The sequence below is a fragment of the Trichechus manatus genome, unplaced genomic scaffold (genome assembly GCF_000243295.1).
Source record: "Trichechus manatus latirostris isolate Lorelei unplaced genomic scaffold, TriManLat1.0 scaffold00080, whole genome shotgun sequence".
In the NCBI taxonomy this organism is placed as follows: domain Eukaryota; kingdom Metazoa; phylum Chordata; class Mammalia; order Sirenia; family Trichechidae; genus Trichechus; species Trichechus manatus.
In genome coordinates this window covers 1,979,395-2,005,473 of record NW_004444016.1, presented here as the reverse complement: position 1 = coordinate 2,005,473, position 26,079 = coordinate 1,979,395, and the positions used below count along the sequence as shown (strand labels likewise).

The window sequence follows — 26,079 nt, the reverse complement described above, 5'->3', positions numbered from 1 at the left end:
TGCGCACCTCTGGGGGATGGTCTAGGGTGAGGACCAGGGCTGCATGCGCACCTCTGGTGGACAGTCTGGGGTGAGGACCAAGGCTGCGTTCCCACCTCTGAGGGACATAGGGGTCAGGGCCTTGTTGAGTCCCTGAGGCCCTATAGGAGGGACTGCGGGGGTAGCGGGAGGCCCAGAGGCCAAGTTCTGCTCAGCATATGGTGAGCTCTCGGTCAGACTTCTCACAGTAGAACAGGCTGTGTAATGAGGTGGAGAGCGCCTCGTCACTGGGGGTCTGAGCAGAAGCAGGATAGCCCACAGAGGAGAGTGCTGCCTAGGGCAGGAAGCCAGATCAGACCAGTGGCTTTCAAATAGTCCTTTTGCTGAGACCTGAGATTCCACACAGATACTTTGAAGAGTCTACCAAGTTTTTTTGTCCTGCCTAATGGTGAAGATTTCAACTATTTGTTCATTGAGACTTTTCAATATCATGGTTACTTTGTAAGGAAAGAAAAAGTATAGGTGCTCCCCAAGCTTTAAAATCCCATAAAGCCTCTCCAGCAGATATGCTGGGGTCCCTTCCAGCCAGCCTGTTGTCTGGGCTCTGCCGGCCAAGGGGCACGTGGTGTCACTGGCATGCAGGTTGCCCTTAATCCCAGCCCTCAGAGATCTTCAATGCGGAAGTGCTCTTTCGAGAAGACTGCTCCCCAGATGAGTTCATCGATGTCATTGTGGGCAACCGTGTATACATGCCCTGCTTGTATGTAAGTGGTGCTTGTGCCCAGGACCTGCAGGGGTAGGAGTGAAGGAGCCCCTCCTCCCCACTCTTCCCTCTGTGCCTCAGTGCTGGGCAAGTATTTCAGACATGTACAGCTTGAAGCCAGGGTTCTAGCCTAGCCTGCCTTTCTGGGGACCTGGTGCCCCCAAGTCCTTCAGCCTTCCCCCAAGCCTTGAGCCAGGCAGGGAGGCGTGGACCTTTCTGAAAGCTACAGGAGGGCTCGCAGGTCCATGACCGCTGCGGGGCATCTCTGACTGCTTTGTACCTTTCCTTCCCCAACACCTCCCTCCACCTTTAAAACTAGGTGTATAACAAAATTGACCAGATTTCGATGGAGGAAGTGGACCGCCTGGCCCGGAAGCCCAACAGTGTGGTCATCAGGTGAGGCATGGTGCTCTGCATACCAGCACCCTTGGCTGCCCCAAGGGGTGCCTTTGTTCTGGTCAGTATGGCCGTGAGGGTGTGGGTCTGTCCATCCCCACTCAGTGCCATGCTGGCAAGGCCAGCTTGAGTCGTCAGGGTTGGCTGGGTGATGTCTGGGAACTTGGGTTAAGAAAACAGAGGTGGATTTCATCGACGAGGTTAGGATGGTTCAGAGGTATAGTATTTAACCATAGTTCCTAGGAAGGCCAGGACTTAAGTACTCTCCTGGCATCTGCCCGGCCACAGCTCAGAGGGAAGAGAGAGTGGTGCTTGTGGGGTTTACTGCCTCCACCAAGGATTCCTCTTTTGGGGTGTTTTTGTTCCTGTGCTTCATTGGGTTGGCTTCCAGCTCACAGGCACCGTGCAGCTTCTCTGTGAGCTCTGCTGACAGTGGCAAGATGCTCAGGGGACAGGCAGTGGCGACTGGTGCCAGTTGGGGGGTCCTGGACCTGAGTGCAAGAATTGTCTCCCAACAACCCCAGCTGTGCAGGGAGCAGCATTCGTCCTGCGGGCAGTCCTGCTGTGGCCCTGAGGGAGCCCATCAGGCCCGGGACAGGCTCCCTCAGGGCTGCCTCAGCCCCTGTCCTGCTGCGTCCCAGGCCTGACGGGCTCCCTCAGGGCTGCCTCTGCCCCCGTCCTGCTGTGTCCCGGGCCTGATGGGCTCCCTCAGGGCTGCCTCAGTCCCCGTCCTGCTGTGTCCCAGGCCTGACAGGCTCCCTCAGGGCTGCCTCAGCCCCTGTCCTGCTGTGTCCCAGGCTTGATGGGCTCCCTCAGGGCCACCTGATGGGGCACAGGCAGTGTCTGTATTGGGCTGGGCACTCCACCCCCTTACGTTGCTCCGCTCACCACCACCCTGCAGAAGAGAGATGTCTGCTCAGGTCATAGCTGTAATGGTCAAGCTCAGTCCACCAGGTCTGGCTGCCTCCAAAGCTAGACTTTCCTTCTGTACAGTGCTGGCATCACTGCTGGGCTGCCTGGGCCCCCAGCAGGGGGATGAGCTGTGGACAGCAGCATTTCCTGGCATCCACCCACAGTGCCTACCACAGCCCCACCAGTGTTCCATGGCAGATGCCAGCAGGAAGGTCCAACCTCCGGATGCCCTGCACCAATCACAGAGTGATACCTCCCCTCCCCCCCAGGAAAGCTAGGCAGCTGTGGAGGTGTAATGGTGACCCGGGGCCAAGAGGCACTGGCAGCCGAGGCATCAAGCTGCTGTCACAATAATGGGCTGGTTTCCCCCACGGTGCTGGCTGGGCCATGCTGCCTTGGGCCTTGGGCCCCAGCCAGACGGCAGTTCGTCCTCCAGCCCCGGGAAGGTAGAACTCCAGCCTCTGGCCCATGGGTCCTCCCCTTGCAGCTGCGGGATGAAGCTGAACCTGGACTACTTGCTGGAGATGCTTTGGGAGTACTTGGCCCTGACCTGCATCTACACCAAGAAGAGAGGACGTGAGTCGGGAGGTGCAAGGCCGCGCTCTGCACATACCACTCGAGGACCCCTGGCCCAGCCCACTTGGCACCCTGCCCAGACCCGAGTGCTGCTCCCACCCCAGGCTGGGAGAGACCTCTGCCCAAGTCTTTGTGGGCTGCTGGTCTTCAGGGTGCCTGGGGTGAGGGCACAGAGGGCAGTTGATAGAGGCCTGTTCTGAGTTCCCTGCGAGTACAACAGTAACACCCTTGTGGGGCCTCCCCCCCATCGCCCACCCCAGCAAGTCCCAAGTCAGAAGCATTAGGCAGCTGAGGCCAGAGGAACTTGGCTTGCCTCAGCGTTCACCTTCCCACAGCTTTTAGTGCTCTTGGAGCTGGAGCGTTCCCACACGCCTCTGCACACACGCCCACGTACCCAGGTGGTCCATGTACCTGGGGCACCACATACCCGGGGTGGGGGGGCACGTACTCGGGGGGCCCACATACCTAGGGGCCCGGTGGTGAATGTGAGCAGTCTGCATCAGCCCTGACCTTGCTGCAGGCGGGAGGGTGGACTCCCCCATTGGAGAAGCCGCTGCGGCGGTGATACAGGTGCACTGCCGCATGGCCATCTCATTGGCACTGTTGTGGTTGCTGGACCGCCAGCAGCTTGAGTCCTGGGTTTGGTTCATTCAATTTTCCACGCTGAGGTCAAGGTTGTGCAGAAGCTGGCACAGGGGTCTATACCAAGGGTGTCCTGAATAGCGGCAGGGTTGGGGGGGTATTTTGTCGAGGCCTGGGAGACCTGTGGGGACCAGAGGGACCTCTGCACCTGAGTGACCTTTTACAAAGCTGCCCAGGAGCCATGACCACACAGTTGACTCTCCTCTCATCTCTCCAACTGTACAGAGAGACCAGACTTCACAGACGCCATCATCCTCCGGAAAGGGGCTTCCGTGGAGCACGTGGTGAGTGAGGGTGCTCCCTCTGGGCCTCTCGGGACTCTGTCTGCCTGCGCCTGTCCGTCTGGGGCCTCAACAGGGGGTAGGGCACTCCCTCCAACCCTCTCGGGGGCTCTGTCTGCCGTGGCTCTCTGGCTGAGGCTTGGCCTCATCTTGGTTGGCCCTGGGATGGAACCCACTATGGTGGCAAAGTGGCCAAGGGCCAGCTTTGGAGCTGGACAGGCCTGACTGCATGTCTGAGTCCCCATTTCCTCTCCTGTAAACGGGGATAATGCTGCCAGCTTCAGCGGGTAGTTAGGATTGCATTTGAATGAGAGAAAGCATGGAAAGTTCTCAGCTGGAGTGGAGTGTCAAGGACAGCAGGCGCTGGAGCCAGGTGGGAGAAGAGGGTGGTGGGTTGCATAGAGGGCTTTCAAGGCCTTGCTCTGGAGCCCGGACTTTGTCCCAGAGAAACCTGTTCCTTCAGTGGTCACCTCCCAACAGGTACCTCCCTCCCATGGCACCAACTGTCCTGGGTACCCAGGAGTACAAGTAAAAATCCTGCCCTGCCTCAGGTACTTTATTTCAGCATGGGTGCTGGCAACAGAGACCCAAAGCAGATGATCCAGGTAGACATTGGAGGCAGGCAGACGTGGGGTCAGACCCAAGCTCGTCCATTCTAACTGCTTCATGTCCCTCGTCCGGGAGACTGATTTCCCAGGGCTGTGGTGATGCACCCAGCCTAGTGCCTGGTAGGTTGTTGGTGACCTCCCTATGAAAGCGTTGTGAATGTAAGACCTGGGTGGCGGAGAGGGTGCTGCAGGGCTCCGCAAAAATGAGAGCTTTCGAGGACTCCAAGGAAGGGGTGTCCTCCAGTCCCCAGAGAAGTATGCTCTGTCTTGTTCTTGAAAAATACAGCCTTCTTGGATGACCTTCTGTTTGCCCCTTACTTCTGGAAATGTGAATGCTGAGAAATAATTCTCTCACGAGAAGAACAGTAGAGCAGGTTCAGTGGTAAATGGCTCCTACTGATAACGTTTGGCCTTAGTGTCAGACACTAGGGCATGGTGGGGACTGTGGCAAACTGGAGAAAACACACAGAGCCTCCTCCCTTCCTCCCTACCCCCTGCCTCAAAGGAGCACCAGCTCCGTGCTCCAAAGCTGACAGGGTTTCTAGAAAAGCTGGGAATCCCTGTGACTATGTGACCTCTTGCTCTTTAAACATTGGCAGTGAGTTTAATTTTTTTTTAATGTTGGGCAAACTGAATAGAACCTTAAACCCAGTTGCAGGCTAGAGCTGACGTCTGGGCCATCAGTTTTCATTCTGTGATGTAGGAGAGATGAGTGCTAGACTTGAACTTGTGGGTATCTGTACTGGTTCCTGGCAGCAGCACCCTCTTCTCAGGGCCAGGCATCCTTGGTCACCTGGAGGAGACCGGTCAGGTTGGCTTCCCATGTGTGTTCAGGATGTTTTCTTTCGTCCTGTGCTTGTTTCCTTCCCTGTGGAGGCTGGACTGAGGTGTTGCTCTCTGGCTCAGAGGGCGTGTTCTGCCCAGGGCCTGTAAGACCTGTGAGTACATGATAGAGAAGCCAGGCCAAACAGTCCACCCCACCCCCAGCTGCTCCCGCCCATCACCTTGACAACCAGGGGTCCACATTGGGGAAGAGTTGGCTGCCCTTCCAAGGTCTCCTCTGGTATTCCTGGACCTTCATCCCTACTTAGGGTGCCAGCTGCCTTGGGGGCAGGGGCGGGAAGATGGGTGATGAAGTGCAGGAGGCACCAGGTCACAACTGCAGCCAGGGCTGAGAGATGTGAGCAAGCAGAGGTAGGGTGTCCTGAAAAGCCACCCTTGACCATTAAAGGACATCTTGAGGGTTGTTTAGGGGGAGGGTGGGCAGAGGGCCATTCGTAGCCAGGACCCTGACTGCCCTCTCATGGGCTGTAGAACATTCCTAAGTGGGTATTACAGCTCCCAGAAAGACCTGGAAACAGGGCTGTTAGAACCACCACAGCCATGAGTGAGGCTGTGGGTGAGTCCAGCAAGTGGCACCCCCTGACCCGGGGCCAGGGTCTGGCCACCCTTCACTCAGCAAGTGCTGTTTGAGCCCCTGCCTTGTGAAGCAATACTTGTTGGCATGTTGCCCAGGGCTTCAGGCCTATAGCAAGGTTGGGCGGGGGCTGGGCAGAGCTGCACCTCCTGTCTAACTCTCCCATCCACCAGTGCCATCGGATCCACCGGTCGCTGGCCAGCCAGTTCAAATACGCCCTGGTGTGGGTGAGTCTTGAGGTGGGGAGGTGAGGGGGAGTCAGACCCAACACAGGTCCTTGGGTCATGCAGGGAGCGAGGGGGGATTATATCTGACACGGGTCCCTGGGTCATGCAGGGAGCGAGGGGGGATTATATCTGACACGGGTCCCTGGGTCATGCAGGGAGCGAGGGGGGATTATATCTGACACCAGTCCCTGGGTCATGCAGGGAGTGAGGGGGGATTATACCTCACACGGGTCCCTGGATCATGCAGGGAGTGAGGGGGGATTATACCTCACACTGGTCCCTGGGTCATGCAGGGAGCGAGGGGGGATTATACCTCACACGGGTCCCTGGGTCATGCAGGGAGTGAGGGGGGATTATATCTGACATGGGTGCCTGGGTCATGCAGAGAGTGAGGGGGGATTATATCTGACATGGGTCCCTGGGTCATGCAGGGAGTGAGGGGGGATTATATCTGCAACAGGTCCCTGGGTTATGCAGGGAGTGAGGTGGGCAAGTGTTATACCTGACACATGCCCCAGTATGTCTGCCCTCTTCCACAACATGTGTATGCTGGCCTTGCAGGCTGGGCACCACCCCCCCCAGCTTTGAGACTGGAGTGGCCAGCTGCTTGGGACCTGTGGGGTTCCCAGTTCTGGGCCCTCCCCTGTACACACCCCTGCCCTCCTCCAGTGATACTTACCCCTCAGTGAGGTCTATCCATCTCACAGTGGCTTGGCCTCTGTGAGTGGCTAAGGCTCATGGGGCATCTCTGCCTGGGGCTCCTCCCCTCATGAGCTCCTTCTGCTCCCCCTACAGGGTACCAGCACCAAGTACAGCCCACAGCGGGTGGGACTGACCCACACCATGGAGCACGAGGACGTCATCCAGATCGTCAAGAAGTAGGGGCGCTGGCATCTTCCCACATCTCCCTAGGGAGTCAAACCACAGGGACACACCGGAGCCCAAACAGGAAATACAAATACACACACACCAGGAAGGGGTCCCTTGAGTCTCTGCTGTTTCCAGAAGTTTCTTCAGTAGGCAACTGATGATGTTGGGGCAGAGAGAAGACAGTGGGGGGCCTTGGATTTAGCTGGGGCTTTCCCTGAGACTGACCCTTGGATGTGGTTCTGAGTTGGAGCCCTGGGCCTGCCCCTTAGGGCACTGAGGGAGCAAGTTGCCCACCTGCCATAAGTCAGGGCCTAATGCAGATGCTCAGGACAGGGAGCTGGGCGTTCTGGGTCCCTGGAGTTGGGCTACTGTCAGGGCACCTCGTTCCTCAGTTCCTGCCAGCTTCTCTGGCATTAGGGTATGGGGTTCCCTAGGACCAGACCCCCTTGTATCCCCCACCTCCACAGGGCTGTCCCATGGTAGAAACCAGGGTAGGTCAGTGGCTTTGAAGGTCGAGTTCATACCCTCCCAGGCTGAGAGGTGTCCTGAAATGCCTCCCCTCTGAGCTCCCCCAGGGCAACCCCCACCCAGCACAAAGTCCGTGGACCTGGCCCTGCACACTGGGGCTGGGTTGTCGAGGTTCTGTGTTTGCATCTAAGCCCCCGATTTCTTAGCTTCTTCCTGAAATAAAGAATGATTCTGTTTATACTGAGGAAAAAGCTGGTACTTTTGCAGATTTGGTGATCTTTGTTGCCGAGTTGGGGCAGGGGGCAAAGGGCACAGTGATGAGCTAGGGGATCAAAGTAGGTGTGGTCTGGGCCCATGGGGCAGCAGAACCAAGCCTAGGGTGACAGGAGAATGTGAGGGATATTCCCCTGGGGGACTGGTTTCAAAAAAGGGCCAAAGACTAGGCCCAGGCATACAGTGGGCTCTGCCCAGGAAGGCCAGCACCTCCAGAAGACTTTTGTAACTGGCGTAGCAGGGAGGCCCCCTGCAAGAGCCAGGTGGCCAGATACATTTCCTGCGCTTCCCAAGGGTGGGGGCCTGGCATGGTGCCGGCCCAGCCTGATGCCTATTGAGCCCTGCTGCAGGCCAGTGGCCACCTCCCCAGCTTATAGCTCAGAGCTAGGATTTAGACCATGGTCTGTGAGACCTCTGAGTGGCAGGGCAGGCTTCCCGGAGGAAGTGATCCTTTTGGGGGGCCAATGGTAATGGGTTTTTGAGGCTGCCAGGCATCGGGCATCAGGAGTGATACCTCCTCAGGGTCCTCGGGCCAGACCTGGAGTGTGGAACAGGCCCGGCTATAACCAGCTCCCCAGTCAGCTGTTCAGGCTCCTTTCTGGAGACAGAACAGGAATAATAGACATCATTAAATATACATGGGGCCCCAGGTGGTTGGTGTGGTGGGCTGGGCCTTTCTTCCTTGCAAAACTGAGCCGCTCTGCTGGACTGATGTGCTCTTGGGGCTAGTCCACAGGCCCTCCATTAGCGGCATGCAGGTAGGGAGCAAGCCACGGGAGCCAGGTAAGGGCAGCCTGGCCCTGGGCCCTTGGAGTCTTCACCAGCCTGCCTAGGTTGCAGGGGAGGAGTGGAAAGGGGAAGGTGGCAGAGCTGGGGCCCTCCTAACTCACTGTGAGACCTCTGGGCCTCAGTTTCTTCATCTGTAAAATGGCCATTAAGCCCATGCAGTCCACTTCTTGAGGACAGGGATGTCAAGACAGGTTAAGTGCTCAGTGGCTTACCTCAGCCCCTCTCCTGCCCCATCAAGCCTGGCTGGGGGAGGTCCCTAAGTGAGGGTTTCTTTCCCAGGACCAGGGACTGTCACTCCCACTTCTTGCCTTACAGGTATGGCCTTGGGACCCAGGTGTCAGTTTAGTCCAGGCCTCAGACTAGCTGGCTGGGAGACAGAGAGGAGGTCTAGTGCAGGGCATCCAGCATCCGAGGCTCTGGCCACATGAGCCTCTTGCCTGGGCTGGGTTTGTGTGTCCATGTGTGCATCCGTGTGTGTCCTTGCATTTCTGGATCTGTGGTCAGCATGCGAGAGGATGCGAGGTCCTGCCCAGGTCCTGTGAGGTCAAGGTGCAGAAGGAAGAGGGCTGGAGAAGGTGGAGCCTCAGGGGTGGGGAAGTCCCCGAAGGGGGGCCAGGCCCCACCCCTCCAGGCTAAAGTCAGGCTTAGGCTGTGCCCCACTGGCTCTCTGGTCACTCACCCTCACTGGGCCTCCAGCTCCCTCTGCGGGGTGGTTCTCGCCTGGGTGACACAAAGTCCAGCAACACCCTGTTCTCAGGACTCCCCAGGATGCAGGGCTGCGCTGAGCCTGGGGTGCAGACTACCCCTCAGCCTCCCCCTCCCACATGCCCCTAGACACAGCCCTACCAGCGGGAGGCCTTGATGGACTTAAAGGGCCAAGGAGCCAGGGGGTGACCATCTGTCCCTGCATTCATTCATTCCTTCTTCACAGTCTCTTCCTCTCCAGCTTACAGTCCACAGTCCCTCATCTCAGAAAACTTTCCAGGAACCCTAAACTCATTTGTCCTCCGAAACAAGCCATTGGGCCCAGCCCCACATCCTGCTCCTGAGCTAGCACTGCTGAGGAACACACTCAGCCCCTCAGCAGTTCTTCCCACCCGCCTTGCCCCTCAAATCCCACACTCCCCACACCCCCTCACCCCATCACAGCAGAGGCCCAGCTAGGAAACTTCTCCAAACACCCCACCTCTACTTCACCTGCTTCTTCCTCCATGATGGAGGATGCCATGGCCTAGTACCTCCTGGGGGCTGGGATCTTTATACCACAGGAGAGTCCACTGAGCTCTCTGCTGCTCCCTTTCTCTCCTGAGTATCCTGTCTACTTGCCAACTCAAGGCTCTCCCACTAAAAAAACTAAAAGCCCCTGACCATCTCTGGCCACCTCCCTCCCCTTCATGGCTTAGCTCCCCATGTCCACTTTCTCTGAGTCTACCTCACCTTCCCTCACCCATCAACTCCAACAGGCCACCCAACACTCCTGCCACCCTCTGCTGTGTTGCTAACCCAGTGACCAGCCATCTCTCACCCACATTTATTTGGCCTTAGCCAGCTCCACACAGCAAGCCTCGACTCCTGAAACGCTGCCCTCACCTCCGGCCTCTTCTCTGTCTCCTTCCCACACAGGCTTAAAAGCAGGGCCCCTCAGACCTTGGTCCGTGGTCACCCATGGCCCAGCCTCCCTCTTGGCCCAGCCTCCCTCTTACCACCTGCTGATGGCTCACAGCCATCTCTCTGGTCCAGCCGCTCCCCGAAGTCCCAGACCTGAGGGTCTGCACCAAGAGAGCTTCGCGAGACTACTTTCTGATAAGTGATGTCATGGGCACTGTGGAGTCTCAGCTTCCTCGTTTGTAAAATGGGAGTGATAGTGGTACCTTCTTCCCAAGGCTGTAGTGAGGCTGGATAGTACACTGTGGCCTGGCAGTTGTGAACACAGGCCCCACAGTCAAGAACGGGGTCTGTCATGCCCTCGCCATGGGGTCTCGAGTTTGTGACCCAACCTTTCCAAGACAGAGCCCTTACCTGTAAGATGGAGATAACCGTCCCTGTCTTAGGTATTTGAGAATCCAGAGAGATGGCACAGGGGACCATGTGTCACCAAGCCAGGCACAGAGTGAACACTTGGCAGTCTTGGTTAGTTTATTTTCAAAGCGCAAATATGGTCACAGAACTTCTGCCTGCTTCAGACCTTGCAGTGGCTCCCCACTTCTTTAGGGACCAAACTCCCATCACCACCTCCATGGACCAGTCCCCTGCCAGCCAGCCTGGCCGCTGCCCACTCACGTGCCCTCACCACCCTACTCTGGCCATACAACTTCCCTTTTAGCCCTCTCACCACTTGACCAATGCATATGCTGCTAGGAGCACTGTTCCCATTTCCATTTGATGAATGCCCTCCCCTCTTCCAGGTCTTCCTCATCCATCGAGTAAACCTTCCTGGGTGGCCTGGGGTGGCACCCTTGCCTTTGCAGCCCCTCACAGCAGTTTTCCCACTTCTCCCCTGTGACATTGGGAGTGGGTCTGTTGCTCACCCCTACTGCCTAGCATAGTGCCTGGCACACAGCACACAACAAATACTTGAGGAATGAACAAAAGAGACTTGTTCCCAGGCCACTCTGTGCCCGCTGCAGAGGCTGGGGACCCTGAGTGGAAGGCAGGACCCTGAACCAGCCTGAGAAGGGGTGGCCTGGATGACCACTGGGGGCCACCGTCCCCAAGGCCTGGGCCCCAGAGTCCAGGAGCAGTCATGTGGCAGGCCCTTGCGGCCAGAGGCTGCCCTACATCACCTTACCAGAGCAGACAGGACCGGGGCTGTGATAACACTGCTGGCAGTAATAATAACAGAAGGCCTACCAGGCCAGCACTGTGCTGCTGCTCCATCTCACTCATCCTCACATCCACCGGCACACAGAAAGGCTATGTGCCCTGCCTTGGGACCAATCCAAAGCTGGGTGCAATCCCTGGGCTCCGGTCCTGCGTCTGGGCATTAGGGCAGAAAGATGTGCCCAAGGAGAAGCTGCAGGCCCCCATGGCCAGCAGACACTTTCCAATGGCAGACAAACCCCGGGGGCCAAGGACCCCCAACTTGGGGCAGGCAGGGGTGTGGCTGTGGGAGGCAGGCTTGAACCAGAAGGGCCTGCCCTGTCCCCTCCTTCCTGGAAGTCTCTGACTTTCCCTGGGCCTCAATTTCCTGAAACATCACCTGGAGCTGGGAGGGGTGGGGCTGGAACCTGCAGTCAGGCCCTGCCATTCTTTCTGGGGGCTCTTCTAAAGGGGTGTTTCCACTCACGGTCTCTAATTCCTTTCTTCCCATTCTCACTTTTTCTCTTTTAAAATGTTACTTTTGTTTGTTAGAATCAGCCCGGTTCTCCCCAGTGCATTATTCATGGCTCCTGTGAGACAGCCAGCTCCAGTTACACTGACTGCAGCCCTGGGCACCCGCCCTGCCCACTCCCTGCCCCGCTGGCCCAGGACCTGGAGGGTCCAGGGTTCCCCTCCAAGGCCACTTGGCAGGCTTTGAGCATCCAGCCTGGGGCTCAGAAGCCCCAGGGTCCATTTCCAGCCCGGGTCAGACAGGCTAGGTGGCTTAGGGCAGGTGACTTCCCCTCTCTGGATCCCAGCATCTTACTCTGTGAAAGGGTGATGATAAAAGCTCTAACTTGAGTGTATTTGAGCCAGTTCATGGGCATAAAGAGCTTGACACATAGGAGGGCTTCATAAATGTCAGCTACAGCTGCTGTCATGATGACCCTAAGGCCAGATGCCTCCCCCAGGACAGGCCCCAGCCATGTTTCCCTGTTCCTGGTAAACAACACTGCCACACTTTCCACCACTGCTTGAAGGTGAAACTCAAGTCCACATTGGGAGGAGATGAATTATGGATTCGCCCCTAGAAATCCTGGCCCCAGCCAAGCTGCCCGTGCCTCCGTGCCAGCCCCGGCTGCTCCGTGCTGGAGGCGGCCAGTCCCAGCTGCTCTGTATTGGAGGAGGCCTCCTGTCCAGCCCTGGGCAGGAGACTGAGAGGACCCTGTGTCTCCAAGCCCCTAAGCCTGAGACCCCAGCCCTAGGCCCACGGGGAGCAGGCAGTTACCATGGCAAAAGAGGAAGATGATGAGAAGAAAGCCAAGAAAGGGAAGAAGGGAAAGAAGGCTCCGGAGCCCGAGAAGCCGAAACGGAGCTTAAAGGGGACGTCACGACTGTTCATGGGCTTCCGTGACCGCACGCCCAAGATCTCCAAGAAGGGCCAGTTTCGGAGCGCGTCGGCCTTCTTCTGGGGCCTCCATACCGGCCCCCAGAAGACCAAACGCAAGAAGAAGGCGCGGACCGTGCTCAAGTCAACGTCGAAGCTCATGACGCAGATGCGGATGGGCAAGAAAAAACGCGCCATGAAGGGCAAAAAGCCGTCCTTCATGGTGATCCGCTTTCCCGGCCGCCGCGGCTACGGCAGGCTGCGGCCGCGTGCCCAGTCCCTCAGCAAGGCCTCCACAGCCATCAACTGGCTCACCAAGAAGTTCCTAATCAAGAAGGCTGAGGAATCGGGCAGCAAGCAGGCCACGCTGGATGCCTGGCTCAACCGCTCAGATTCGCGGGGCTCGCACAAGCTGCCCTTTCCGTCTGGCGCCGAGATCCTGCGCCACGGGGGTCGCCTGCGCCGCTTCCCGCGCAGCCGCAGCATCTACGAGTCCGGCGAGCCTGTGGGCTTCCTGCCCTTTGAGGACAAGGCCTCGTTCAGACCCTCTGGCTCGCGCAGATCGCTGTACGGGCTCGAGGGCTTCCAGGACCTGGGCGAGTACTACGACTACTACTGCGAGGGTGACGACTACTACGACCAGCAGTCGCTCTACCAGTACGAGGAGCAGCAGGAGCCCTACCTGGCCGGCTACGGCCTCTACAACCCAGCTTGGCCCCCCTACAGCAGTGACCCCTACTATGGGTACCCACCAGAGGACCCCTATGACTACTACCGTGCTGACTATTACAGGGACTCCTTCCACCCACCGTACTCCTATGGCTACAGCTATGGCTACGACGACTACGAGCCCCCCTATGCACCCCCAGCAGGGTATGCGTCCCCCTGGGGGTACCCATCTCCCTACAGCTGCTATGATGGGTACGAGGGTGAGGCTTACCCATACAGCCACTACCTGGACCCCTACGCACCTTACGACATGCCCTACCCACCCTATGACCTTCCTTACGAGATACCCTACTTCGATCACTATGGGATCCCCTACAGCATCCCCTACAGCGTTCCCTATGCGGAAGGCATCTACGGTGGCCGGGCCGAGGCCATCTACCCCCCCGAGGCGCCCTACCTCTACCCGGAGGAGTCGGCCTTCACGTACCCGTGGGTCCCACCACCCATACCATCGCCCCACAACCCATACGCGCACCCCATGGACGACATCGCAGAGCTGGAGGAGCCCGAGGAGGCAGGTGGAGAGCGGCAGGGCACCTCCTTCCGCCTGCCCAGTGCCGCCTTCTTCGAGCAGCAAGGCATGGACAAGCCCGCTAGGTCCAAGCTGTCCCTCATCCGCAAGTTCCGCCTCTTCCCGCGGCCCCAGGTGAAGCTGTTTGGGAAGGAGAAGCTGGAGGTGCCCCTCCCGCCCTCCCTGGACATCCCACTGCCCTTGGGGGAGGCCGACGAAGAAGAGGACGAGGAGGAGATGCCCCCAGTTCCCTACGGCCACCCCTTCTGGGGCTTCTTCACGCCGCGCCAGCGCAACCTGCAGCGTGCCCTGTCGGCCTTCAGGGCTCGCCGCGACCTGGGCTTCGGGCCCGAGTTTCGCCGTCTCCCGGCCCGGCCGGCCACCTCGCTGGCCCGCTTTCTCAAGAAGACGCTGTCCGAGAAGAAGCCTATCCCGAGGCTCTGCGGCAGCCAGAAAGCAGGGACGGGGGCGCCAGCCATCCGAGAGGCGGCCTACAAGCGCTTCGGGTACAAGTTGGCGGGCATGGACCCGCAGCGCCCGACCACGCCCATCGCGCTGCGGCGCGTGCAGCCGCGTGCGCGCAACAACAACAAGTCGCGCCCTCCGCCCGCGCCAGGCCGCACGCCCGCGCCCCTAGGCCGGCTGCGACCTGCGTCTCCCCCTGGCTCCCTGCGCAGACACCCGCCCCCTTGGGCTGCCCCGACGCACGTGCCACTTGGGCCGCAGGCGAGCTGGTGGAGCTGTGTGGAGCCCCCGCCGGTGCGGCTTGAGGGCTCTGTGGACGCGCTGGCCTTCCCCGGGCCCCGGACCTCGCTCAGGGGGTCCCGCAGGCAAGGCCAGGCCTTAGGCTTCACAGGCCGCTCGCCGGAGACCACGTGCCGGCTGGGCTGGCCGCCGCAGCCCTCCCCAAGAAGCCTACCTGGCCCCGGCCACCGCTCGCCCAGGGGGCCCCTCTCCCCACAGCCCTCCATCCGCTTGGGCCCCTGCCGGCCGCCCTTCTCGCCCCCTCCCCGCCGGCCCCGCTCGCTTCAGGAGCCACTAACCCGGCGCCGCAGCTCCAGGCGCCGGGGCGAGCCCCGGCCACCCTCTCAAGCTGTCAGCCAGAGGCTGCCTGCGTCCCCGCCTCTGCTGGGCCCCAGCCTCGGGCGCCGCTCCCTAAACGTTCCCTCGCGCCTCCCGCACACCTGGAAACGGCTCAGTGAGCCACCTACTAGGGCCGTGAAGCCCCAGGTGCACCCACCCTTCCACGGGCCGCCGGGCTCGGGGTCCTGGCCGGTGAGCCGGGCTGCCCCTGAGCGCCAGGAGCCACAAGAAGACGCAGAGACACTCTGGACGGTGCCACCACTGGCCGCCAGCTGGGATGTGGACATGCTTCCCACCCAGCGTCCACCCTCCCCATGGCCGGGAGGCATGAGCAGCCCCAGGGATTTATCCAGGCCACGCCTTATGCCAGAAAACCCCTTCCTGGAGCATGTTGGCCCTGTGCCGTCCCCTACACCCCAGCCTGAGGACCCAGCCTTGGACCCAACCGGTGTCTTCTTGGGCAGACACTGTGAACCAGGTCCTGGAGAGCTCGCCAGATCTGCAGGCCTGAGCCTTGAGAAGCCAGAAGCTGTGCTGGTGGACCCCCAGACACCAGCAGAGCCTGAGCCTCCAACCGTGACAACGTCCAAGGATCTCACCCCAGAGGAAAAGGCACTAAGGCCCAGCCTATCCCACCCACTGGCCGCGTGTGACCAGATAAGGGCCATGTGGCCACCGTGGCACCATTGGATGACAATGCTCAGAGCCCCGGCTCCCTTGGCACCCACTGGGGCCCCTGAGCTCCTGCCTGAGGGAGGCAAGCAGTGCCAGGCCGGGCCTGGGCATTGTGCAGTGGTCATGCCTCGAGCGCAAAAGCTGAGTTCCTTCCAGCAAGTGGGTCCTGCCACCGTGCAGCCCCCAGTCCAGCCAGCCCAGGACCCGCAGCCCAGCCCAGAGCCTCGAGCCTGGAGTCTGCGCTGGGCCCACCTCTGGCAGCCAACAGAGGCCCACCGACCCTGGCCACGAGTGCACACTTACCCTCCGTCCTGCCACTTGGGCCCTGAAGCTGCCTGCTTGCCCCACAGGGGCCCCTGGAAAGAGGTTGGCCCCCAAAGTTGGCGAAATAAGGTATGGAGCACAGAGGGAGGGCATGAGGGACCCTACCTGGGAAACAGCACGGAACAGCCCCAGGAGCCCCTGTATGTCCTTGGTGAGCTGCTTCCTGCTTGGGCCTCAGTCTGCCTGTCTGTAACTCTGGGAGAACAGCCTTGGCATCCCTGAGCCACAGGAGGTGTGAGCAGGGGTGCGGAAACTCCTCTCAGACCCACTTTGGGAAGGGATCTTGTCTGTAGCCCCAACCTGGGGTCTGGACAGCTACAGAGTGTTCCTGTTCCTGCAGCCCTGTGCTGGTCAGTTGCCTCTCAGAGATGGTGGCCTAGGGCAGAGCCCACCTCCACATCCCATGTCCACAGTGTTCCTCTGGCCTTCTACTGATTCTCCTCTAAACTGGAGTTTTCTTCCTCTCCTCAGGGTTTCTGCTTAAGGATAGTAGCATGTTTCCCTTGCCAGCCCCTGGGGCTGCAGGGCTCTGGCATATCCAAGGGTGAGAGGCTTATTGTGGAGTGGGGAAGCAAAGCCCAAAAGGTCCATTTCTTGGCCAAGGTCACACAGTTAAATCAGGGGCTCAGCCAGAGCCTATCTGAGCTGCAGAGCAAGGCAGCAGGTCTGAGGGGTGCCTAGCTGAGCCTGGCTGCCATGCTCATGGCGGAACGCAAGCCTAGCACTGAGTGGCCCTCGAAAGAGGGGGGTAGTCACCGGAGCCTCCCCTGGGACATGGGGTAGGCGGGGCAAGCAGGGGCAGCAGGTGCCTCAGCCTCTGCAGACAGTGCCTAGAGGAGCGGGCAGCTGGCTTGGCCCAGCAATGGCGACCGGGGCGGCTTGGCTGTTGGGGGGGCCCAGGCCCCAGCGGCGGGTACCCCGTGCCGTGTGGGCCGCAGCATTGCGGGAGCGGGGCACAGGGCGCCCAGGGGTGAGGGGCAAGGATGCCTGGGCCCTCCTCACTTTGGAATACGTGAGTGGCTGAATTATTTAGGGTCTGAGTGCTGGCGAGCACATAGCAGATGGGTGGGTGGGAGGCCAGGTCCTCCAGCGTGATACTCTCTAAGATGGCCTACTTAGCAGCCCGGCGACAGGTACAGCTGCCCGCAGGGGCTCACTCCTGATGTCCCCTTTTCTTGCTTTCTCAGGGAGGGGTGGGGACTGGGATCTGGAAGGCTGGGAAGGCTGAGGGCACCACGCTTGTGCTCATAGTCACACAGATCACACACAGGTCTGCATGTCAAGTGAGGAAAGCGCGCACGCGTGTGTACCAAGGCTTGAGCAGACATGGCACATGTGGGGTTAGGATTGTTTGTCCACTGTTGCCATGTATGCACGCACGTGTGTCACATAGATGGGCACAGAGGAAATTCTGCAGCCCAAAGGTAGCATTGGACTTCTATTCTCGAGACCCACAGGTGGGGGGAGGCTTGCTGGCAGCCCCAGCGTAGGCTTTGTAGCACCAGCTATATGTGGACCCACGTGTGTGCTTGCCAGTGGCCTGTCTCCAGCCAGGCACCATGGACATCTTCTGAGCCCGTGGATGTACGTGGGAACTGTATGAATTGCCAGTGCCTTTCTATGGAGGTCCATTGCGTACATCTTCGTGTTTACCCTGGGCTGGCGCAGGGGTGCCATAATGGATGAGACAGTCTTGGCCCCCAGGGGTCCCCATGAGTCAGGACACAGACGTTCTTTAAGTTGTCACACAAGCAGACGTATTGGACGTGTAGGGGCAGCTGGGAAGAAGGTTGTCAGAGCTGTGAGAACAACAGGCCTGAGGTTGGGGGGGGGGCATCCTTGGAGGGCAGGGGCTTGAAGGTAGGCTTCTAGAACAGTCAGGAAGACAGTGCTTGCGTGGGCATGTGCTCACACCTCACACATCTGGATATCGGTGAACACGTGTGCGTTCCAGGGTGGGGAGACATGCATGCAGACTCTGTGGACCCACTCAGCTTGGCTTTGGGGTTCCCTCCTTGGCAATGGGAGCAGGTCCCCAGCGTGTTCAAGCCAGTGGGGGCCACCCCAGGATCCAGCTCCCACTAGGCCAACCCACAGCGTTTCTTGCAGATGCATTCCATCTGCAGCATGCCGTTCCTGCGGTCCTATGAACAGCGAGGGGAGGATGGTGTGGAGGACATGACGCAGCTGGAGTGAGTTGGGGGGTGCTGGAGTGGGGGTCACCACAGGGGTCAGTACACTCCCAGCCGTAGAGCCTCCTCAATACCAGGGATACCTTTCACCTCCCAGAACATTTTCAGAGCCTCAGCTTCCCCATCTGCAAAATGGGTTGTCATGAAGTGTCACGAAGACCAAATATGTGAACATCAAAGCTCACTGGGCCAGACAGGCCTGGGTTCAAATTCTAACCCCACCACTTACCAGCTGGGTGACCTTGGGCAAATCACTTAGGCTCTCTGTGCCTTAGTTTCCTCATCCATAAAATGGGAGTGATGATAGTCCCTTCTTTTCACTGTTGTTGCGAGGGTGCTAGTACATTGGTGATGCCCACAATGAGCACTGTGCTGGTCAAGATCATGATCCAGTTATGATGACTCAGCCCACGCATCTGTCATCTAGCAGTAGTGTTCCCATAGCCCCAGTGCAGTAGGTGCAGTTATTATCATTCCCACTCGACGGATGAAGAAACTGAGGCACAGAGAGGTTAAGTAACTTGGCCAAGGTCTCATAGCTGGTTGATGTCAGGGACAGGACTTGAACTCAGGCCTGCCTGACCCAGAGCCCAAGCTCTTAGCCATGGCCTGGCACTGAAGGGGAAGACGGGCGTGTGCCAGCTTGGGCCCAGGCCCTGACTGCCCTTCTCTGCACCCTCCCAGGGACCTCCAGGAGGCCACCGTGCTGTCCAATATCAAGACCAGATTTGAACGGAACTACATCTATGTAAGTCCTGGAGTGGTCCTGCCTCCCTGCCTGCGGGACCTCCTGGGGGTGGCGGTGGATGCATAGGTTTCTCCTGCGGGGCCCCAGACCTGTGGTCTCTGGTTTGGACTTTGAGGTTTGTACCATTTGAGTACAGAATGCTAGTGCCTGCAGCTCGAAGCCCTAAGACATGGAATCTTAGAACTTTAGAGGGCAGAGGCAGGGACCTGGAGTCAGAGAACCCAGAAATACGCAATTTCCACTACAGGCTCTGTGGATACAGACTCCACCATCCTAGAATCCCTATACTTGGGTCCCAGAATAGGGAAGGCCGCCGGGGCAGAAGGAGTCACTGACCCCAAAATATAGAATGGAGAGCCAGGGGCATAGAACCCTGTGGGGAAGACAAGGATCCTGGATGACTGACTGTCCCCAGGATGCTCTGGGCTCCCCAACTCTGCCCCACTCCAGGGAATAGAGGGTTGACCTTAGAAGTCCCTGGATCCCAGGCCTGCCTTTGGGAGTAAAGGAAGTAGGCAGCAGCTGATGGGGCAATCAGTCTGGCTCCCTTTGCAGAATGGTAGCTGTGGGGCTTTACTCCTCTCAAATTCCTCCCAGCCTCAGCCTGGTACAGTGCCTGAAATTACAGTTAGCACACGTGATCCCAGTAAGCCGTTAGAGGGCCTTAGATGTGAACACTAAAGCGAGGCAACTAGAGCTCTATCTTGATAGAAGTGGGGTGGGGGTGCATAGAGGCCGGGAGGAGCATGGGCACTGAGGCCACCCATCCCCAGCAGACGTACATTGGCAGCATCCTGGTGGCAGTGAACCCATACCAGATGTTGGGGATCTATGGGCCAGAGCAGGTGCAGCAGTACAACGGGCGGGCTTTGGGAGAGAATCCACCGTGAGTATCCTGAGATACGGGGTGGGGGCTACCCTTGACTGTCCTGTGTCCTCCTCTCAGCTTGATAAGAGCATGGCTGCCCCTCACCACGGGTCAGGGCTGATGGTGGTGGGCAACCCACCTGCTTAGCCGGACAGGCCCTTCCCAGGCCTGGCCACGCCCTCGCTGGGCCTGAGACTCCTTCCCCCATGGCTTGAGGTCACAGTGGTGGGTGGGGATTATGTCCCTGAGGGGGTGAGGGGTGGAGCAGGATTGGACTCTGGGCTGGACAGAGATGCCCCCCTGGCCTCGCCCCAGGGAGGTGATGCCTAGCAGCCTGTCTTCCCAGACACCTCTTTGCAATTGCGAATCTTGCCTTCACCAAAATGCTCGATGCCAGACAGAACCAGTGCATAATCATCAGGTGAGCTGTGGGTCAGGTGAGGGGTGTGCCTATTCATGGGGATGAATGGGAGGACTTCAGGAACGTTCTGCAGCTAGCCAGACCTATGCTGTGGCCTTGGGAGGTCCCTCAGCATCTATGGGCTGGCATGTACCCATGTCCCACATCCCTCCCCAGCCCTAGCTCCAAGGCAGGGCTGGGGGGCCCAAAAGAGGCAGGGAACATGAGGAAGCCCACTCTGCTTCTCTGCCCGGGCAGTGGAGAAAGCGGCTCTGGCAAAACCGAGGCCACGAAGCTGATTCTGCGCTACCTGGCCGCCATGAACCAGAAGCGGGGCATCACGCAGCAGGTGGGTCTGTCTCCCCTGGACCCTTAGGCAAGTTCTCTTGTGGAGCATGCCTCGTGCTCACCAAGAGGCAAGGGTCCCTGGCCCCACTTTGAGGACAGAGACCTGGGCTCCAGAGGGGTTGGGGCCTGGCCAGGGGCTGCACAGAGAGGGACTTTTGGGCTCTGGGCTCTTTCTGATGCCCCTGCCCCACTGGGAAGCACCTAGGGGTGTAGTCCCCTCCTGTCTGTGTTCCTGGTGGCAGCTTTGTGTTCCAGGTTCAGAGTGGCACATGGCCAAGGGAATTGCTCTGTCTCTCCTGCCTAGTGTCTTCTTCCCAGTTATGAACCAGAGATGCCATATTCTCACACCCAGGGGTAGGACAGGTCTGCGTGTGAGGGGAGCAGACAAGGGAATGTCCCGGAGAGCAGCCAGGGAGGCGGTAGACACTGGGCAGGGCTCCCTGGGCACTGAGGAGGGTGGGCAGGTTCTGGGAAGGACTGGAGGTTTGCTAACAAAGTGAGTGCTAAATCCTCAAACCTGAGAATGTTAGGGCCTCAATAATTTACTGAGGCCTACTGTGTGCCAGGCCTGCACGCTATGTGCTAGGGAGGCAGACAGCAGCAACTAGACAGACAAATGTTTCAACCACGTAGAAATTTCTGTCTAGTGGGGAGACTGAAAGAAAACAAATATCTAAGTAAATTTTGTGTGTGTAAAGTATGATAAGTTGTGGAGAAAAACAGCAAGGAGGGGCGAGAGGGTGTTGAAGGCTGTCATTTTAAGCATGGTGGTTAGAGTGGGCCCCACAGAGACGCTGAAAAAGTGGCCTGAGGATGTTGAGGGGAGAGCAACCAGCTAGAGGACAGAGCAAGGGCAAAGTCCCCAGAGTGGGAGCTGGGCTGATGTGGCCAGCGTGGAATCCACATGAGAGGGTGATGGCTCAGACCAGGGAAGGGTGAGGAGTGTTGAATTCTCGGTGTTTGAGAGAACCCAAGGACACCCCAGATGCCGGCCCTGAGCTACTCGCAGAATGGAGCTGCATGGGCAGGGTTACAGGAGGAGCAGTTATGGGGAGAAGATGATGAGGTGACCTGGAGCGGTTAGCAGTCCCTGCAGAGCACAGATCAGGGGCTCAGGAGAAGTTGGGGCTGGAAGCAGACCCTCACCTGCTCAGACTGTACAACCACAGAGTCTCATACTCCCCAACATGGATATCCACTGAGGCTTTGACATGGCTACAGTGTCCCAGCCAATGGGGACCTTTGCAGGGGTGATCCTGGGGGCATCGGGGGATTGGCCCAGGAAACTGCCTGGCAGGCCCAGCTGGGCCCAGCCTTCTCAAATGTCTGCCTTGGCCTGCCAGCCTCTTCCATTTCAGCCCGGGCCTCCTGATGGTCAACCAGACCCTCCCTGTGTCTCCAGGTTGGACTTAAGGAAGGACTGGTGAGGTAGGCAGGGAAAGAGAGAATTGTGCAGCAAGTACCTCCCGGGGAATTGTGCAGCAAGTACCTCCCGGGTGCCAGGTGCTGCCAGTTGTGTTTTCATGCCAGATTCTCACAGCATCCTTGTGAGGGAGGTATATCTGGATTTATTTTATAGATGGGGAAATTGAGGCTTGGCAGGGGAGGTGACTTGCCCAATGTCCCAAGGTGAGTTAGTGATGGAGCTGGGATTTGAAGTTCATGGTCAGAGAGCTCATCTTGGCAAGGGTCCGGGAGGCTGGTCAGGGCTGTGGAAGTGGCTGGGTCTAGGGGAGTTTCTGTCCAGCACAGTCGGTGTGAGGACATGTCTACTAGCTGTGATGAGCGTGGGACTTGTTTTCCAGCTGCTACTTTGCCCCTCCTCATGTAATCTGACAGTCCAGAGCTAGATTCAGTTTTAGGAATGACTGGATCCAGGGTCTTAACCAACGTCCTTTGTCTTGGCTCTACCCTCCCCTGTATATGATCATCATCCTCAACCTACCTCCCATTGGTCAGCAACGTAGTGCCGTAGTAACACAGCTCACACCTCCCAACAGTCCAGAAGTCTCAAAGCTCTCTCTCATTTCTGATTTTGGCTATGTGACCTCACTCGAGCCAGTCATGTAGCAGGAGGTGTGCCCTGCCCTGGTTGGCTGATAACTGGGTCTGTCCCTTTGGGTGGGTATGTGGGGAGGATTTCCAGGAGAACGGCTGGATGCTGGGCTGCCCAGAGCACCTGGCACCATGGTGGGGCTGGATTGGAGGCCCTGAGGTGCCAGGTGTTTACCCCCTCAGGCCCATCGGGCCTTGCCCCCAGCCCTGGCTGTGTTTCCACCCTGTGCTGGGCACAAGAGGCAGCGCCCCCCCCCCCCCCCCGTGCCCTTGAGGGCTCCCAGATGAAAGAATATGTCTTAGTCATCTAGTGCAGCTATAACAGAAATACCACAAGTGGATGGCTTTAAGAAAGAGAAATTTATTCTCTCACAGTCTAAGAGGCTAGAAGTCTGAATTCCAGGTGCCAACTCCAGGGGAAGGCTTTCTGTCTCTGTCGGCTCTGGGGGAAGGTCCTTGTCATCAATCTTCCCCTAGTCTGGGAGCTTCTCAGTGCAGGGAGCCTGGGTCCAAAGAAAGCACTCTGCTCCCAGCACTTCTTTCTTGGTGGCATGAGGTCCCTCTCCTCTTTGCTCGATTCTGTCTTTTATATCTCAAAGAGATTTACTGAAGATACAACCTAATCCTGTAGATTGAGTCCCACCTCCTTAACATAACTGCCTCTAATCCTGCCTCATTAACATCATAGACGTAGAATTTACAACACATAGGATAATCACATCTGATTACAAAATGGTGGGCAACCACACAGTACTGGGAATCATGGCTTAGCCAAGTTCACACACATTTTGGGGGGACAAAATTCAATCCATAACAGGCTGGTACAGGGCAGACCTCAGGCAGACCCTGTCCCTTTCTGACACAGTATTACCTAGACAGATGAGACTATGGATGTGGCCCAATGGAGCTGGCATCATCCGTAAGATTACAGATATTATTTCTGTGGTGACAGGGCCTCCCGTGCTTCTTCCCTAAGAACACACGCTCAGGAAATGACTCAGCAAATGAAAATGCCGTGTGCACAAAGCTGCTTGTTGCGGTGCTAGGACCTCACCCTCATGGCTTCAGAGTCGGACTTGAGACCCGACGCATGTAGCTTCATCTCTCTAAGCCTTAATTTCCTCATCTGTAAAATAGGGGTAGTATTAGTACCTACCTTATAGGATTATTAAAAATGATGTAATTAGGGTAAACTGTCTGGTGCATGTTGTTGTTAATTTCTGAATCAGCGACCCCAGTAACAGAGTAGAACTGCCCCATAGGGTTTTCTTGACTGTAATCTTTACAAGGAAGCAAGCAGATAGCCAGTTCTTTCTCCTGCAGAGCCACTGGGTGGGTTTGAACCACAAACCTTTTGGTTAGCAGCAGAGCACTTAACCGTTGTGCCAGCAGGGGTCCTTGTCTGGTGCATAGTAGGTGTTAAAAAGAGCCCTGATGGTGAAGCGGGGAGCCCTGGTGGCGCAGCGGTTAAGAGCTTGGTTGCTAACCAAAAGGTCAGCAGTTCGAATCTACCAGCTGCTCCTTGGAAACTGTACGACACAGTTCTGCTCTGTCCTGTATAGTCGCTATGAGTTGGAATTGACTTAATGGCAACGGGTTTGGGTTTGGTTTATCATTAGCCATGGAGTCCCTGGGTGGTGCAAACAGTTAATGTGTTCGGCTGCTAACAGAAAGATTGGTGGTTGATGTCCACCCAGAGGCACCTTGGAAGAAAGGCTTGGCGATCTACTTCAGAAATATCAGCCACTGAAATCACCATGGACCACAGTTCTTCTGACACACATAGGGTTGCATGAGTCGGAAATGACTCGACAGCAACTGGTTATCATTTGCTATGGTCACCCCTGGGCAGTTCTGACTGTGAGATGCTATTCCTTTATTCATTCATTTAGCAGATTTTTTAAAAAAATACATTTTTTAATTGTACTTTAGATGAAGGTTTACAGAACCAATAGTTTCTCATCAAACAGTTAGTACACATATTGTTTTATGACATTGATTAACAACCCCATGACATGTCAACACTCTCCCTTCTCAACCTTGGGTTCCCTATTACCAGGTTGCCTGTCCTTTCCTGCCTTCTAGTCCTTGACTGGGCTGTTGTAACCCTTTAGTCTCATTTTGTTTTGTGGGCCTGTCTGATCTTTGCCTGAAGGGTGAACCTCGGGAGTGACTTCATTACTGAGCTGAAAGGGTGTCAGGGGGCTGTTACCACAAATCACTGATCTGAGCCACCTGCCGCAAAAGCCAGTACTGAGACAGATGAGGTGAGCAGCAAGAGGGTTTTATTGCATATCAGTATACAGTACACAGAGGGGAATGACCTCCTCCAAAAGTCCTGTCTCGCCGACTGGAGACTGGCTGAAAGGTTTTATATGGACAGGATTATAGTTTCTCTTCATGGTGGTCACATTCTGCATGTTCCAGTTGATCTAACTTCTTACTGGCAATCCTTGAAGGTTATCTGGCACTGTTAGTCACGATTGTCATGTCACAGATGAGTTAATCCTAGTCCTTGAGGGTTATCAATTTGTTCTGCCACCCTTCAAGGAGAAACTTTAGACAATCACACTGGAATAGGAGGAGGGAGGAAGAATAACAAAAGAAAATATGAGGAGAAGCGGGGGCTAGTAATGGTGGGAAGCAGTGGTGGTAATTGAGCTTATGCATCCTGTTCCAGGGCCATACTCTCAGGGTTTCTCCAGTCTCTGTCAGGCCAGTAAGTCTGGTCTTTTTTTGTGAGTTAGAATTTTGTTTTACATTTTTCTCCAGCTCTGTCCAGGACCCTGTGTTGTGATCCCTGTCAGAGCAATCAGTGGTGGTAGCCAGGCACCATCTAGTTGTACTGAACTCAGTCTGGTGGAGGCCATGGTAGTTGTGGTCCATTAGTCCTCTGAACTGATCTTTCCCTTGTATCTTGTTCTCTTAATTCTTCCTTGTTCCCGAAGGGGTGAGACCAGGGGGTATCTTAGAGGGCTGCTCACAGGCTTTGAAGACCCCACAGGCTACTCACCAAAGTAGAATGTAGAACATTTCTTTATAAACTATGTAATCCCAGTTGAGCTAGATGTTCCCTGAGACCGTGGTCCCCACAGCCCTCAGCCCAGCAATTTGGTCCCTCAGGGAATTTGGATGTGTCTATGGAGCTTCCATGACCTTTCTTTGTAAAAGTTGTGCTGGCTTCCCCAGTATTATGTACTGTCTTACCCTTCACCAAAGTTACCACTTATCTATTGCCTATTTAGTATCCCTTCCCCACCCCTCCCATCCCTCATAACCATCAAAGATTGTTTTTTTTTTGTGTGTAAACCTTTTCATGAGTTTTTACAGTAGTGGTCTCATACAGTATTTGTCCTTTTGTGATTGACTTATTTCACTCAGCATAATGTTTTCCAGTTTCATCCATATTATGAGATGCTCTGCAGATTCATCATTGTTCTTTATTGTCGTGTAATACTCCATTGTGTGTATATACCATCTGTTGATGGGCGTTTAGGTTGTTTTCATCTTTTTCCTATTGTGAACAATGCTGCAGTGAACATGGGTGTGCGTAGGTATATTCGTGTGATGGCTCTTATTTCTCTAGGAGATATTCCTAGGAGTGGGATTGCTGGGTCGTATGGTATTTCTGTTTCTAGCTTTCTAAGGAAGCGCCATATTGTTTTCCAAAATGGTTGTATCATTTTGCATTCCCACCAGCAGTGCAAAAGAGTTTCCTATCTCCCTGCAGCCTCTCCAACATTTGTTATTTCCAGTGTT

General features: G+C 56.8%; 2 protein-coding genes across 3 annotated transcripts in view; both read left to right on the top strand.

Annotated features, from left to right (window-relative positions):
- Window positions 1-7,430, top strand: part of DRG2 (developmentally regulated GTP binding protein 2) — a 22,275-nt gene extending 14,845 nt beyond the window's left edge. Inside the window, exons 8-13 of one of the 2 annotated variants that reach the window (XM_004381005.2) lie at window positions 646-743; window positions 1,062-1,138; window positions 2,538-2,626; window positions 3,494-3,552; window positions 5,748-5,801; window positions 6,597-7,430. In XM_004381005.2, the coding sequence (XP_004381062.1) occupies window positions 646-743; window positions 1,062-1,138; window positions 2,538-2,626; window positions 3,494-3,552; window positions 5,748-5,801; window positions 6,597-6,683 (464 nt within the window). In that variant the 3' untranslated portion in view covers window positions 6,684-7,430. The remainder of the gene's footprint in view (window positions 1-645; window positions 744-1,061; window positions 1,139-2,537; window positions 2,627-3,493; window positions 3,553-5,747; window positions 5,802-6,596) is intronic. The other variant, XM_023735547.1, reaches the window with a different exon arrangement.
- Window positions 7,431-12,289: 4,859 nt separating this feature from the next.
- MYO15A (myosin XVA) overlaps window positions 12,290-26,079 on the top strand; it is a 74,899-nt gene continuing 61,109 nt past the window's right edge. Inside the window, exons 1-6 of the mRNA XM_004381004.1 lie at window positions 12,290-15,778; window positions 17,819-17,901; window positions 18,586-18,649; window positions 19,426-19,535; window positions 19,864-19,938; window positions 20,176-20,266. Of these exons, the coding sequence (XP_004381061.1) occupies window positions 12,290-15,778; window positions 17,819-17,901; window positions 18,586-18,649; window positions 19,426-19,535; window positions 19,864-19,938; window positions 20,176-20,266 (3,912 nt within the window). The remainder of the gene's footprint in view (window positions 15,779-17,818; window positions 17,902-18,585; window positions 18,650-19,425; window positions 19,536-19,863; window positions 19,939-20,175; window positions 20,267-26,079) is intronic.